The sequence below is a fragment of the Limanda limanda genome, chromosome 19 (genome assembly GCF_963576545.1).
Source record: "Limanda limanda chromosome 19, fLimLim1.1, whole genome shotgun sequence".
Lineage (NCBI taxonomy): Eukaryota > Metazoa > Chordata > Actinopteri > Pleuronectiformes > Pleuronectidae > Limanda > Limanda limanda.
The window spans coordinates 694,015-711,519 of record NC_083654.1 but is presented as its reverse complement, the minus strand read 5'-3'; the positions used below and the strand labels follow the sequence as shown (position 1 = coordinate 711,519).

At 41.0% G+C, this 17,505-nt stretch overlaps 1 protein-coding gene across 1 annotated transcript in view; it reads right to left on the bottom strand.

The window, feature by feature from the left end:
- Positions 1 to 11,261: 11,261 nt before the first annotated feature.
- Positions 11,262 to 17,505, bottom strand: part of phf14 (PHD finger protein 14) — an 84,541-nt gene continuing 78,297 nt past the window's right edge. The window contains exon 18 of the mRNA XM_061093211.1: positions 11,262 to 12,546. Within this exon, the coding sequence (XP_060949194.1) occupies positions 12,469 to 12,546 (78 nt within the window). The 3' untranslated portion in view covers positions 11,262 to 12,468. The remainder of the gene's footprint in view (positions 12,547 to 17,505) is intronic.

Genomic DNA, 17,505 nt, shown 5'->3' with positions numbered 1-17,505 from the left:
CTTGGGTCTGAACATTGCGTCAGTTTAATTTGATTATATCAAACCTTAATTGCAGATAAACCAGGTAGGATGAACATAAGGTTTTCTTACTTCACTCTTCACCGTAGACTGTTTATAAAAAGTTTTGAAAACAAGGTCCAGCAAACAAACAATAAAAAGTTACAGTATATTGTTGAACAGTTTGAGGAGTCAGTAATGACAACGAATAATTCAGAGCATCAACACAGGACAATTGAAACATCAATTCCAACAGACAGATTTAGAACGGGCAATGTACTAACAAACAGTAGTTCAACAGATAGAGTCTTGGTTCGTATGCAAGATAAATGTGAAAGGGATTTATTGGCAGAAACGGAATATAACATAATCCTAGAGATTTTTTCACTACTGTGTTTTATTATACTGGCAGTGACTCTACATACATGTATAAACCATTCTACTGTAATTAGCACCAACCACAAGTCTTTCTTGGAAACATTCTAATAATTTAAATATCAGCTTATATTTTCATTTATCACCAGTGTCCTCTTCTGAGGAAACATCAGGTCCCATAACAGATGAACTTATATTATCTGTTTTGGATTCATCATTCCCTCGCCTTCTTTGTGTGCATTGATCATCACATCCAACATACACAAGCATTGTGTATGCACACAGTCTAAGAATAGAACTTAAAACGCACAGTGTGGTGCAAACAGCAGTTACAAATCCTGAAAGTCACAGTTTAACTCTTTCCCAGCAAACATTTTATCAACCCGGGTGACAGGTCTATTGTGTGAGGCTGTTTTAAATGATGTACGACAGGTTACACATAAACCACAAAACAACCCAACTTGTTAACCAAGTCTTACTGCAGTATTATATAGTACTTCTAAAGTATTATTTAATATCCTCCCTGTGTTACAGATAACTTTTATATATAAGTATAATCAAAAAAATGATGTTTGTGTAATAAGTGAGTGGGCAAAAATTCAATGCATGTTGAGACGATGTTGAGGTCGTTGGTTCCATTTCAAAGATATGTTTCAACTCCTGACCAACACATTTTCAGGATTGAAATGTTTGTTGGGATATTTTTAAAAGTTCTGTCTGTACTGGTCCGTTCTACAATTCCAAATAATCAGCTTTAAGTAAAGTAGCATTTCTGAAGAATCAAAAGTGTGTGACTTTCTTCGAATTATTACAAAAATACTGAATATAAAATCATCAAATGTGCTTTGAGTGGTGATCAAGTCTAGAAAGTCATTCTAAATACAGACTATTTACATCTGATGGGCGGAATGAAAGTTAAATTTACTGACCACACTCCTGCTCCCCATAGGATGAACCCTTTCTATTTGAAACACGTCACCTACTGTCCTCTAGTGCCACCCTTTGGTGGAAACATTACACTAAACATATTACCACAGGTAAACCCTGCAGAGGTATGTAGAAGATCTTTTGATTTCAATGACCACATGGCATTCCTCCTTGTAAATTGTCTCAGATCAGTGAACTTGTGGGTGAACTGCAGGAGAAGAAAACAGCCCTAAGTCAAAAACAGACTCATGAACAAAAGTGTTTAGGGGTTTCAGGCTGATGTGGACCCCCCGTCTCCTCATGAGCCAATCAGGAGGGCTATTTTTAGAGGTTGGAAGCGCAGCACTGTTTGGGCAGCAGATGGTATTTTAGAGGGAGTGGGGCGCAATTTACAGTAAACAGATTTTTTATCCGTGGCAGGTCATGGAGAGAGCTACAACGGTATGCCAATTTAATAAGCGTGCTCAAACAAACTGAGACAGGACAAGACTAAAATCAATGAGAGCAACCTCAGCATGACTCTGACACAAGCCCTGAAGCTATATACTGACATGTTTACTCTCGCACATTTTCTATCTATCGATGCTCAAGGTGGATTGAAAAACTACAACCTGTCATATTTTAAAGAGCAAACACAGACAAAGCAATTTTCATGCATTCTGGATGACTGGGTGTAATGTTCTGTAAAAACAAGAAATTTAAGGACTGGACAGTTATTTGCTTGGAATAAAAGCAATAACTATCCAAATCCATGTGTTAGTGCATAAGTGAACATAATAACGCGCTTGTCTGCGAGGTGAAACATTAATTGTGTTCAACCTTGTTGTACCTTGGTTGGCATAGTAATAGAAATCGTGTTACATGTTTGTGAAGTAAAGACATTTAATTAAATTATATTCTTAATTTCATAATAATGAATAACATTAAAACAGAAGGCACAGAAAGGCCTGAAAATGATTTAATCCTGGAGGATACAGTCAAGTACCAGGATGTTACATTTTGCACTGTATATTAGTCAAAGTATAAACAATTGCAATTCTACTACATGGGTCACTGTCTATCTGTATGTTTTAGTTATAAACCACCATACTGATTTTAAAAATCATTTTAAAAGACCGTGTAATGTATAGTTTCACAGAAATGCATCATGAGAACATTTGCGCTATTAGTGCAGCAGCCGTTCTTCACCTGCCTGTCCGGAATGGGCCGTTTGCTTGACCTGTGTTAAAGCTCTGGAGTAATTTCACAATTATTTCTGGTCATTAGTGAGTCCTCCTGAAATAGTTCTGCAATACACAGACAATTTTGTATTGTTTATGTGCTGGATGTTGTGGGCAGAGCTTTTGATAAACAATCTATGTTGAAGAGCGAAGTGAGAACATCCTACCTGGTTTATCTGCAATGAAGGTTTTTAGTCAACGATTTCATAAAATGGAACTGAATTTGTTTATTACTGTTCATGTGAGTGGTTTATATATAAGTTTGAATAATTTACTGAAATGCTGTTATCTTTTATACATTACATGTCTGCAATTTTAGAGGTCTGTTAAGCTATGTGCAATGTTAAGACGCAAGTTCACAATATTTCAAAGTAAAAGCTCTGTTTCTCAGCTTGATCAAAAATCATTTATAAAGCATTTACTCTTTCGCAATTTGAAGACAAATTGCTAAAGAATGATGTATGTAGGCATGACAGAGATCAGCACCCATGACACCCTGTAATGTCTGTGAAAAAAACTAAATTATCCAAATTATTGGGGGATGATTTTAATTTGTGGGTAGATGTTGTAGCAACTCCAAGTATTATTTATCACTTTTACAGTTATTGATATTATTATTTACTTTTACAGAGACAATGCCCATTGGTCAATGAAACTAAGCTATGCTAAGTATGCTAGCCACCTGGGTTAGCTAAACTGAACTTGCCAGTTATTCAAGTATTCGAGTCTTCACAGTCTCTGGTGTAGCACAGTCAATTAGGTTTAAATCTCTCTGTCCAACAGTTGTTCACAGCAGCTTTCATTACAGACCTCAACACTGCCAAAGCTGTTGTTCCACCTCAGTCATATCAGCAGCAGACCACGTTTGCACATGTGCAGATATCTACATGATATTAACCCATCCCTTTCTTGTTTTGGCAGCATACGGAATGGGAGAAGGGACACAATTGATGAGTTTGTCCGTGAAAGGATTGAGAGGCAGGAGGTGGTCTGCAGTGCTCAGCAGCAGCAGTGTCCTCTGAGGTGTTTTATGATACGGGTGAAACTGTGTAGCTGACCCCCAACCAAGCGCTACTGTCCTACCACAAACAAACACACACACACACACACTCCAATTCAACAATGCATTCATCAGTCAGACACCGTGAGAGCATGTGTGTCTGTGATACCGTTTACTGCTGATATGTGCTCATCTGACGGTGAATTTACAGGTTTGATTAAACACTTTCATTGAGAGTATACGAATGAGGCAGAACAGATCAGACTTACCACAGTGTTTTCCCCCATGAAAGAGAATCAGTTATAGAAGAAACCTTCACTTGCAGCAACAGATAACACGAGTGGGCATATAATTCTCCATCATCTTATCCAGTGCTCTATAGGGCTGAGGTATTTTGGAGGTATATGGGCTGATCATTTTCAGAAAGGAGACCATTTTCGGTTAAGGCTCACTGGTGGGTGATGGCTGTATGAGTTACACCTTCCATAAAGCTGTAATAGGAAGGCGATCGGCAGCTTGTATCTGTGCAGCCTTGTGGGGTATTTACCTTTTTATGTGGGTGTAAATTTGACATGTGCCAAGGACAAGGCTCTTACCAGATGTCTGTCCTATTTGTATTGGCTCTGAGGGCCACATTTAGTAGAAAAACACCCCAGAAAAACAAAGACCTGGGCCAGTCACGGTCCTTTATGACTATATAACTATATTATAACTATTATCTAAATGCTTCAGAGGCAAAAACAAAATAAAAGTGTGAAATCCAAGTATTTTAAGATCACATTTGAAGTGGAAATTATGACACAAATTGTCAAATCCTAACATGAACATAAAATCACCACACAAGCGAAAAGCAATCAGTAACTAACATAAAAATGGCACGATATTTTTACACATACAAATAATATATAATTAAACTAATGAGCCTCCTCCGTTCAAATGGACTGTGAAGAAACATAGCTACATAAATGTAAAAAAAATGATAAAGCTGCCTAAGAGCTGTGATTGCTGCTTGTTGGATCTGTCAGAACAGCTGCAGGTACAGGAACTGACTGAATTATGGGTTGTTGGTCTAATCAGGAAAAGAACAGAGGTGAGTGAAAATGTCAGGGTCTTATCCCACATGTGGTGAACACTTACTGTACAGGTGGAATTAAACCTTGTTACCTTGAGCTTATTTTTATGTTCTTCCACGAACCACGAACCTGTAGGATGCAGTGTTCCATACACTGCCCTCAAGAAATATCAGTTATCTTAAGTTTCACCTACCAACATGTCTTGAATCACATGCACTTTCAAAGCATGTCATGGATAATTTTGGTATGTGCTATTTTCCCAATTTTCAGGTAGTTCTTTGTCCATTTCTGTTCATCTTATATTTCAGAACAGATGACATATTTTTATTGTCATCTGAATCTCAGTTTCAACATTTTTTTACAATCAGCATTCTTTCAAAGCAGAGGATGTTGAACTTTGTTAAGCCCTATTCAAATTGTAATATGCAAATATGGGCTATACAAAAACAATGTCAAGAAGTGGTACTTTACAGTGGTCAATCAATCAATCAATTAAATTTTATTTGTATAGCCCATATTCACAAATCACAATTCTTCTCATAGGGCTTTAACATGGTGTGACATCCTCTGTCCTAAACTCTCAACAAGAGTAAGGAAAAACTACAAAAAAACGCTGTTAACAGGGTAAAAATCGTAGAAACCTCAGAGAGAGCCACATGTGAAGGCCGAATTATAGTCGTTTTTTACGCACGCACGCACGCACGCAGCTTCTACGGACTCGTTTTGGTTTATAGTTCCCCCAGAGTTACGCGTGTTGCAACGCAATTCACCGCCAGACCACTAGGCGGAGTAATGTTTGTTGTTGAAGTCGGCTCTTCTTCGTGTGTGGCACACGTTTATTGACATCGCCACGGCGGCTCCTCAGAGCCTTTTTCTGGCGGACAAATCCGCCGGTTAGTGACGGGTTATACTAGTGGACATGGTTTCGGATCTTTTCTGCCAAGTGCTCTTCTATTTGGTCCATATTCGTTCTTCTAAATCTTCTGTGGTTTCCGCAGTTTCCGGGATTGAAACCGGAAATGCGACTCCGGACGGGATGTAGTAAGCAGACCAATCACAAGCCTTGCGGGCTGCGTGAGGCTCGCGTCGCTTTGTCGTATAGTCAGAAAAATTGGCTGACGCACGCAAGCCGCAACAAGCCCCCCGCAAGTTCGCGAGGGGCGTGTTGCGTCGCTCGCGTGCGTGCGTCCGTAAAAAAACGAGTATAAATCGGCCTTGAGGGATCACTCTCCCAGGACGGACAGAAGTGCAATAGATGTCAAGTGTACGAAAACATCATCAAGATTAAAGTTTTTTAGCAGCATTGATAGGGTAAACATTTTTAAGGATAACTTCAATACGGTATGTCAAGCAGTCCTGCTGCAAGTCTATGGTCAGCAACCAGCAAGATCATGATCCACCATCCGGTCAGAGGCTACTTTAAAGCCGATTTATACTCGGCTTTTTACGGACGCACGCACGCACGCGAGCGACGCAACACGCCCCTCGCGTACTTGCGGGGGGCGTGTTGCGGCTTGCGTGCGTCAGCCAATTTTTCTGACTATACGACAAAGCGACGCGAGCCTCACGCAGCCCGAAAGGCTTGTGATTGGTCTGCTTACTACATCCCGTCCGGAGTCGCATTTCCAGTTTCAATCCCGGAAACTGCGGAAGCCACGGAAGATTTAGAAGAACGAATATGGACCAAATAGAAGAGCACTTGGCAGAAAAGATCCGAAACCATGTCCACTAGTATAACCCGTCACTAACCGGCGGATTTGTCCGCCAGAAATAGGCTCTGAGGAGCCGCCGTGGCGATGTCAATAAACGTGTGCCACACACGAAGAAGAGCCGACTTCAACAACAAACATTACTCCGCCTAGCGGTCTGGCGGTGAATTGCGTTGCAACACGCGTAACTCTGGGGGAACTATAAACCAAAACGAGTCCGTAGAAGCTGCGTGCGTGCGTGCGTAAAAAACGACTATAATTCGGCCTTTAGTCCACAGTCATTGACCACTGCCGCTTATTAGGATCCATCATGGGCTGCCGCCTCGGTCCTGGTCCACCGCCATCCGATGCCAATGTGACAAAGGATCCGCCAGTGGTAAAATGGACAATTATTACTTTATTAGTAATTACAAGCTGTAGGTGAGGGATCATGTCCTGCCTAATTTTGTTGAAGGGGACGGGATCTGAACACATGAGGGTTATATGACATGTTTAGAGCACTACTCTTTAGTTTCAGAACGTCAATTAGCAACAGTCTGTCCCTGCAAAGTTGCCTCATATTGGAACAAAATGAAGAGAATCTCAGACACCATACACATGTAGCAACTTCGGGCAATGATGCATCACTCCTGGTCTTCTTGTGATCCAAACAAAATGGATTTGAGCCTAAAGTTGTCGACTTGTAAAATAGCAAACGTGGCCCAAATATCTAAAAACAAATGTGCGTTATTTCTGGCAAACATGCAATGCTCTCAGCAACTTTTAATCTGGTTGTGAACCTAAAGTGGGCCTTGTGATAAATGGTAAATATGGTTTTATAGCACAATTTAGGATGCCTTTAGCACCTGTGGTTGACATGCGGTATTGCTATAGCTCACCTGTGGCCCAGAGCTGGCAAACAGGAGCAGACCGCCATGTGCCATCATTCCACACAGTATATGGACCTGATGTGGGTCAAATCTGAGATAAAACTAGTTTGCTATGTGGGATGAGAGTTCCTGATGAATGCTGAACCCAGAAGGTGGGAAAGGGACCCACTCGATATGTTAACCTAAATTAGAATGTAAGTAAAATGGAACGATTGGGTTCATGTCTGCCTGTTCATTCGTTAGAAAAGAGGGTAAACAGTGGTTACAGACCAATTCTGCCTTTGAGTATCATAAAACACCTTTCCACCCTCCTGGTAATCCAGTTTGTCAATAGCATCAACATGAACTAAGCTAAACAAAAAAAGGAGTATTATTTACTGTATCTTTGTGAGCTGGTATTGATCACATATCAATACCAATACCTCACCGATTACGTGAACACTAAGTGTAATTGTGACATTGTGCGTGTTGTGTTTTAACATAGTGATTTCCTCCTCACTCTGCTCTGTGGTGATTTGCAGTGTGTGTCAGCAGCTTACGTCACACTAAGCTCCTTGTGTTACAGAAGATGAACGCACTCGATCTGATCATTAATGTGTTGGTATGAAGTCAGAAGTCTCACTATACATAAGAAAATACACACTGATCATAACTGTTCAACGGTACCACACAGAACACACTGACGTTCACAAACATCAGTACACACAGCAGCTGGAGCAATAAAACAACAGAGATTGTGAGACCTCAATTGCGACCACTGAGACGACATTCAGAGATCTGAGGCTTGGGATGCATGTAACCTATTTCTCTTTGCTGTGTGAACCCAAATGCATCCGGGGCCACATATGTAGAACCACCTACTCAGCTGACCTGCTACAGCTTCACAGTGAATCTTAAGTGTTTTTTACTCTTCTCAGAGCATGATATCATAAAATGTGGAAAAGGTCACTTTCCCACACTTTCTCCACTTGGAGGAGATGTTATCTAAGGAAGTATCCTCAGCAATTAAAACAGAGAAACACAGACCAAGAACATACTTAAAGTACTTAAGTACATTTAAATTAGGTAGGTGCAAGATTAATGGTGGAAAAACACATGGTCCAAAAGGTTTACGTGTTTTGGGTTTAACAAGTATAAAACAAATCTGAATGCCGTCTCCCATTCTCTGTATAGCCCTGCTTTCAAGACATGATTCTCTGCGTGTGACTCTGTGGCCCTTAATAACACATTACCTGCTAATGGTGCCAGAGGAAAAGCCAGAGGGTCACCAATGTCATGATGATTCTTCTGGGCACCATGAATATTTGTACAAAATATAATTTAAATTCATCTCTATTTATTTTCCATGTTCTCTCTTTCCTTGTTTGTTAAGCACATGTGTGGCAATGACACTAATATGAAACTTATCAAACAAACCAACAGAAAACCCCTTATTCAAACAAAATATAATAGAAACGATAGTGTTTTTTACTTTACTGGCTTCTAGGAAAATACATTTACAATGAGAAGGACTTACTGAATAAAGCTGCTTCTTTCTGACTGAACAGACTAAGACAAGTTGAGCAGTTACACAATAACAAAACATGACACTCATATTCCCAAATGCATGGGTGAATTACATTCAAAAGACGTCTCTCTATTATGAATGCTTACCATGAAATGACACTGATCATTTTAATGTAGTTGAAAATGTCTTTATTACCAGTACTGCAACTGATAAATGGGGATCTTGGTCATGAGCATGTCACTGATGTAATAGTAAAAGGAATACGATAATGACATTGCACAATACAGATCTAAGACATTAAGAGGAACACAAAGCAATCCCTTCAAAGCGGTAAAGGCGTATAGGACTGTGTGACTGTTACAGACAGATGTGTTTGCACTGGAGCAGCAGCTTCAGCATCCTGAGGCGTGTGTCCTGTGATGGTGAGGATGCCTGGTGGATGTGGAAACACAACAAAGCGTGCAGTGTTGTTCTTTCTTTGTTGCTGCGAGAAGCTGCCTGTTAAGCACCGTGCGTTATTCTCGCCATCAGGAGCTGTTTAGTATGCTCCGGGTGTAAATGGGAGATTGGCGGGGCACTGGGTGGCAGAGCGGCCACTCTATCATCAGTGTGCCCATCGCTGTTATCACACGCCTAATGACATCGCTCTCAGACGGCATGCTGGGAGCTCGACCGCGGGGAGCCCGGCTCAAATGTCTGCAGGCGCCGGCGCCTCCCATCATCAATTCTCCAGATAATGTCTTTCACGGTTCAGCAGTCTTACAGGGCTTCCCTCCTGTCTGGCCTTGAAATGGGCAAATTAATAGTTCCTTTGAAACAAATTGGAATTACACCCCTCGATGCCTTAATGTCAGAATGCAAGAGCGTTGATGTCCCGGGTCTGACTGCTGATGGAATATGAAGATCTGAGAAACACACTGCAGAGGAGCGCGGTGTGGGGAGGGGGTGTAAAGATATGTAGGAGCCCCCTCGCTCACATATTCCTCCCCCCCCCTACTCAGCATGGACCTATACTGTGCTCTGTGGTCTGTGTGAGTGAAGACTGAAGGAAGAGTTTTAATCCTGAAGAGGGAAACCAACCCTGTGAAACGCTGTGGAAGCTCATGGCACATTATCCATACTGTGTGATTCTGATCAGTTTCAATCGAGCTGGTTATGGGCAACAGAGCAAAGTTTAAGGAAAAAGGTGGCGGTGTCTGCAAAGCTTTTATTTGTTCAAGATGTTTTACTTTCAGTAATATGTTTTAAAGATCTGATGTGTAAGATTCCTCTGAATTACAGGATTTATATTTATCCCACAGTGGTCACAAGTTTTTATTTCAGAATGACATGTTTTTCAGATGTTCTCACACTCATTCTCTTGTAGCTGTGTTCATGTGAGTCTACCCAGAATACATTGCAAATCCGTCATTCTTCAACGATGGTCATTACACAACCATAACAGTTGATTTCCATGAAATTCCCTGGATCAACTCAAGGAGGCAAAATCCAAACCCACATGACCCTGCACCTTATAGTTCTGACAGCTGAGGGTAGTGGAGGAAGGGACCCAGTCAAATATATCTCACCATTTTTTTCGATGTACATAGATGAAAGTTTAATGACTGGGCTACTTATTACCCCACACACGTGGAAGGAGGGTATATTTTCACCCCTGTGTGTGTGTGTGTGTGTACAAAATAACTCAACACACGCATATGTTTTCTTGCAATACACATGTATGTAATTGTGATCATTATGTATATATTTCTTTTTTTTACCAAGTCTGACTTTACAGATTTGTCTGTTGTCAACTTGTCTGCTAGTGTGAGTGCAAGAGAGAGAGAGAGTCAGGAGGGGCTGAATGAATACATGCACTGCTTGCAGCTCTCTATGATGACAGATTTTAGCAAATTGAAACAAATAGGTGCTGGTCATTGATGTTATTGTGGCCATGGCCACAAACAAATCAACATAGGAACTCTGAGAAGACTAAAGACACTTATAGATTCATTGTGAACCTGCAGCGGATCAGAAGACGTCAGCTGAGTAGCCGATGTTTTATATGTGGCCCAGGATGCATTCATGTTCACACAGTGAAGAGAATGAGGCTCCATGCGTCGCAGGCCTCTCACCTCTGAATGTCTTCTGAGTGGTCGGGATTGAGGAATCAACTGGGTGAATTAAGACCTGTACTTGAGTCGTACCTGTGATTAGATCACTCAGGACGAATGTGAATAACAAGTCTGACCAGGGTGCAAGATATCTGTTGATGTCATGAAGAAGTGTAAGGAAATGAAATTTCGCATGGTTAAAAAACAAAATGTTCTCAAGTATCTATGCAGCCTTTACACATATAGACAAGACTTGAATCTTACACAGATTGAAAAATATATTGTGGCTATACAGTTGTATTTCCCAGCTGTGTATGCATTGGCATCTGTATATATGCTGACAGCAGCCTGAAATGTACTTTCATATTTTACTCAGTGTAAGAAAAAACTGATGGAGCGTATACATGTGTATACACATGAAATGAATGAAACTACCTGCCAATGTTGAGTCACTACAGTCAGACAGCACAAATACAGAAAACCACAGCGACTGAGATAATTTTTACATTTATTGTGCATCAAATAGCAATGAAATCGAAGAAATACTTTTTTGCAGTTCAGATTTATTGGCACTTTAAGGGTCAGATTTAGTCTGACAATATGACAGTGCTTTGGCCTGACAGCAGTCGAATTCTCCAGCGATGGAGACATCCAATCATTCGTTGGCTCTCTGATAAACTCAAAGATGTGGTTACTTAAAATCAACTTTACATTGCCTCTTATTTGAGGCAAGTCCTCCTGATGTAGCATCAGACTGTTTGTAGTGGTTGATTTGATAATTAGATTATTTAGACTTCTGCTCTCTCTGCTGTGGCTTCACTTCCTCTGCTACACTTTGCTGACGAGTGAGTGATGAGACTCAGAGAGTGCAGAGGCCACGGACCACAGACCACAGTCAGGTCAAAGAACCATCTGGGAAAGAAAAAGTGCCCAAAACTAATTTGACTTTACAAAGAACATAAATATAATCTCTGAGTGGACACATTTCATAAACATGGAGGATTTTATTTCAAATCCAATGACAGCATATTGGGTATAGCACTGATATACTCATGCTGGAAAACAAACTCAATATTTCACATGAGCGTAAGTAATAAGTGCGAAAATAAGTATATATTTTAAATGAGGGGAGCAAGAAGATATACATAAAATATAAAAATAAAATCCTCCAGTCGACTGTCAAGTGAGATGCATTCAAAGACACATCACACGTCACTGCTGCCGTCAAACCGATGTGAGCGTGCGCTGCGGGCTCAGCCCCGCTCGGCCAGCTTCACCTTGTAAACAGGACACTCTGTGTGAACACACTGCCTGATGAACATTAGTGTATGAAAATAGATTGCATGGAAAGTGTCATTAGTACATCAAGTGGCTGGGCGGTAGCAGTCAGACACATATCTCTGCTGCAGAAGAAGCACTGTGGTGTGTGTGTGTGCACCTGCGGCTGAATGCTTTAATGTGCGGCTTCGTGAAGATGTCAGTGTGTTGAGCCCTGTCCATAAAAAGTACAAACTCTGCCCTTGAATCCAAAGATATCACCTCTGAAATAGTGTTTTCTAAAAGACACCTCTGGTTGCTGAGCTCTCTGAATTGGAAACTTACTGCTGGCTGTCTACAAACTTTGGGAGGCTAGTAGAAAGTTGCATGTGCTATAGACTGAGGGTGAAGCCACAGAGCGTTTACGTCCCACTATGGGGTTCAGTTTGGAATCTCCTGCTCGGCCGTTTCCACTTTGACAGAATCATCTGTCTCTTGGTGCTGCTCCTCCTCTTCCTCCTGAAAACACAGGACACATCACACTTTATATATCACACAGGCAGTCTGAACTACATCAGCCTTTTTCATTCAAAGAGAACAACTGAGGTGGGTGAGAAGCAACTTAGAAGTAAAAGTGTAATGCTGTCTGATCAATGTCTGTTCCAGCAACTGCAGGGATGTAGGCACACCGATGGATGTATACATAGATATATATATAAAGACTAGATGTCTCGTCTGCGTTGCCGGCCAATGGAGTCGAACGTCCGCACATGGCGGCCGACTTGCCAGAGGTTGCTCGCTCACCCATAACATTGTGTTGGTAGTGGTAAATAACCATAACTTGCTCAATTTTCAACCGATTTTTAAACGGTTTGGTTTGTTATAAACGTCAGAGCTGTAGATATGACACTGCATACTTATGAATAATTATGTTATTTTCTAAAAAAATTAATAATTTATGCAGTGTCATAACTACATCTCTGATGTTTATAACACACCAGATTGTTTAAAAATTGGTTGAAAATTGAGCAAGTTATGGTTATTTAAAAAGTAAGTACCACTACAACACAATGTTATGGGTGAGCGAGCAACCTCTGGCAAGATGGCCGCCATGTGCGGACGTCTGGCTCCGTCGAACGAGACATCTAGTCTTTATATATATCTATGGATGTATACATGTGTGAAGAGTCTGGTATAAAATATTTGGTTTTATGGCTGGAGCAGGGAAAACTCATGTCTGATTCTGATGAGCTCATCGTACTCAAGAACACATATTCTCCAAGAGTGTGATATATAAATTTGCTGTTTTGACACTTGCAGTATTTCTTTAAATGAGGGAGTGCAAATAAATGTTGTTTTCTTGCAGCTGCAGCTTATAAATCCTGAGCAGTAGCTTACGAAGACCATCGGGCAAGTAGTTCAAGGTACAAAATACTTTTTTTTTTTTCTTTTTTAATTAAATGTGGCTATTGTGTCAACTGGCTAGTTGACACAATAGTAGCTGGCTCAGGAGGTAGAGCAGGTTATCTAACCAGAAGGTTGTTGGTTCAATAGCAGGTCTGCATTCCTTGGGTAGGACACTGATCCCTGGGCCTTGACTGCTGTGCCAGCAGTGTATGAGTGATGTGTGATATAGAGAATGCTGCACACATATGCACGGCATAATGTGTGTGTGTGCTTTGAGTGGTGATCAGGACAAGAAAAGGAATACAGATGATTTATCTCCCTCCATCTCCACTTTTCACATTTTCTTAAACAACGTTTAGCCACCATAACATGTAAAGAAAATTCATGGAAACAGTTCATGAAGAAGAGTATTTGTGTTTTGATGGAGAGGAATGTGCAGGACTCAGCCTCTGATGGTTAACAGTCCAGCCAATGCCCCAGCACAGAGCAGAAATCACGGTGGGCCAGCCCAGGAGCCAGCAGAATTGGTAAAGCAGACTAAGTGAAAGTGACAGTGATGAGAGCTGCAGCAGTGATTAAAACGACACTGACAGATACAATTATCCCCTCTCCAAAGGTTAATAAACACATCTACACTCCAGAATGTGTGATTACCAGGTTACGATCTGAGGACCACAACACCTCATGAATCCACATTCCTCCAGCGCAGAGCCCACACAGGGCAGATTGTAATTTCCAGCCAGTTAAGCCTGCTTTTACGCCGATATGCATTTACTCACTCAATTATACACATATTGTTCTTTAAATATTGCTAAATTCGAAATCTGAGCACATTGTGATCCATATGCCAACGTAAAATTTGAAACAGCTTAAAAAACAGACTTATGAATGTGGTCAGGTTAACTAGACTTTGAAAACGTTCAGAAGACATGATGCTGAGGGGACCAGGTGTGGGGGTAAACACACATTGTACTCTACAAAACTCTACAGCTGTGTATAACAGTTGCATTGCAATGTCGTTGAAATGTTTTAGCTTTTATTTTTTATTTTCAAATCAAATAAATAACAACATTTGAAACTAAATGTCTTTGCCTTTTTCCAGACCAAATTGTGTTTGGTTTCCCGACACCAAACGAAATTCGGTTTGTTAGAGGGTTGTACAGTTATTTCAATATTGTGATGACACCTCCCATGATTGTGGCTGGAGCTCTGGGACAATGCAGCTTCCCTCAGTGAGTGCAATATAACTGAGCAGGTATAATGCTCTGATGTGTTGGTTGTTAGCATGCTAGCATTTCTAAGCAGCACTAAACATAATGTAAATCTGATGTTGATGGGAATATTATTTTAGTTCTGCAGATATTTGGTCAAAAACCAAAGCAATGGACAAATGGAAACGTGAACCTGATGCAGGAGCTTGTTAAAGATCATTGCTGCAATTAACTTGTGTAGAACAGATACATAATTATGGAGACTAGAACGTGAGCAACTGGCCCCACTAATAGAGTATCAGTGAAACACAGCGCTTGTAATGTTAGTGCCCATTCGGCATTAATGTCTGTGGAGTCTTCAAGCAGCTCTGAAGGGAAATACCAAAGAAGCAATGAGTGACAAATTCATCCTCCATACTCGAGCAGAGTTATCATATGTTTTTGTATTTATATATAATATATACCTGGTGGAGTCACAACTTGTTTAATTTAATTTAATTTAATGTGATTAAACAGGATTTCAATGGTCAAATGTTTCCTTCATGTGTTATGTCGTTGAAATAACAAAAGATTCAACTCAAACTCTTTTTTTCTTTAAGAAACAACAACTTTTTGGAGGACAATGAATATCTAGCATATAAATTCAAAGTTCAAAAAGTTCACTGATTGCTTTGATGTCTTGATTTTAGCTATATGCAGATACACTGTCATCATGACAAGTCCCGGCCACACTCTACACAGGGTATCACAAGGTCAATAACAACTTAGAACTCTATGGATGGTACAATGAGCAATTTTAAATCTTAAGTCATCACAAAGACTTTTATAAAAACTTTTCTGATGCATTACGTAGAATATATGATGCCTAATGAAGGTATACACACAAACACCTACACACACTCTTATCTTGATAACCATTTAAAATGCTGACTTCCTGGTTAGAGGACCCAGGAGCTCTACCTCCTGAGGCACAGCTGCCCCAATATGTGGAACACTGGTACACTAAGTATATCTGAAGTTATCTAAACCCAAACTCACCCTGTCAGTGTCTCTGTCGTGTAAACCTCTGTATCGCAGATGGAGAATTAAACTGTCAGAGACTGGGATGAAGATGAGCTGAACTGGTCTATTTCCTGGAATCTAATGTAAATAATTTAGAGTGGTGGCTGTACAGAGCTATTTGCAGCAGCTGTTGAGGTGTGTGTAGACAGTGAATTAAGGTCCAGGGTAATGTAAAGGGCGGCTCATATATCATCTCTTTACTAACAGGAACCTTGCCGCAGCTTCTGAAGCCGTCTTGATATGCAGTCTCCCCCAGAGAAAAATGTGCCACTTTTTCCTGAACTCTGGATACTTAGTGGTGATGGTCCATAGGGCTGATATATAAATCTAGCTGTGGGGTGACACCTCATGAACTCCGCCATCGTATACACTCACGCCAGCCACCAAATCTCCCTGACAGGCCTGCCAATTTTCCAATTACCTGTGGCACCATCCGTTATCGGAGCACCAGTCAGCTCTTAAATGGGAAACAAGAGGGGAGGAGGGGCCAGCGCATGCTAACTATCTCATAAAGCCAGAGATGTGCCTCCTGAGCCCCCTCCACTGATTTAGCGCGTGTCCCTGGGGAGAGGGGTGACACAGTCCTCCTGGCCTCTCAGGGCCTTCTCTGGATCTGTCACGTGCACTTTATCCGCCTCGCTCTAACCCCTCAGCCACGTATCAGTGGCGTCTCAGCTGGAGGGAAAGCAGACAGGTCTAAGTGCTGCGCAGCTTCACTGTTGCTGGTATTAACCTGCTGTCTATCTGGTTGCAGAGCAGCCTCCTCCAGTCTGGGTGGGAAGCCAGCAGCGGAGACAGACACGGCCCAATCTTCATCTGTTTTCATGTTTCCTTGAATGCCAATGAAGTGCAGTGCGGGAAGTGATAGTACATCTGAAGATTGCCTTGCGTTGGAGCCTATCCTCATTTATCTGCTCTTATAGTCAGGCTTATGGAGTGAGTCTACAGATATCGCCTGTGCAGCAGGCAATTTAAAGCCTCCGACAGATGGAGCAGACTGCTGTTAATCATATTTGAAATGTTCATGTCACCTGGGGAGTGTCGGACGAGTTATTGGGATAGGGGTGTAATTGCTTGTGGAAAGCCTTTATCAGTCAGCCGAGGTTTTAATTCTTCAAAACAGCTCCCCCACGTTTCATAGTATCATTTCGCTGCACTGAAGTAAACTAAAGTACAATTTGAAGATGATCTAAACCTCTTTGAGAATGATCCTATCAATAACAACTGCACCCAGCCACTTCATGGTCACTTCCCCACAAAGTGGGAATGCAACATATTTTAATGTATGTATCCTCAACAACATGAGCTATAGTTGTCTATGATTACACATTTTATGGTAATAAACTGCATTCAAATTACATTTTGCTAACACGCAGCACTTCCTGTTGTCTTCACTAATAAATAGCTCACTGCTGTTATATTGTTAGGTTAGATTCCTTCAGTCTCAGCATTTAGGAGCTTTAATAAGGACATTAATGATCTCCTCTCCTCTCCAAAGCAAATGGAGCTGATCGTTTTAACCTCTTGATGCTTCTCTGTGTCTACATTTCTGCAAATCAACTTAGATTTCTGACATCTCTGCATTGAATGGTTCCCATCTTTTTTCACTTCTCACCGTTCAACATTTCAAATAACACACATGAGCGCCTTTTGTGGGAACTATCAGGTGTGAATTAGCAATTCAAGCTAAAGTCAAGTCTGTTTCTCTTAATTAACTAACCAGACTCAGACAACAAATCTGAACCAGACAACTTTATTGATCCCTGCAGGGAAGGTGCTTTATACGAATTGCAGGGTA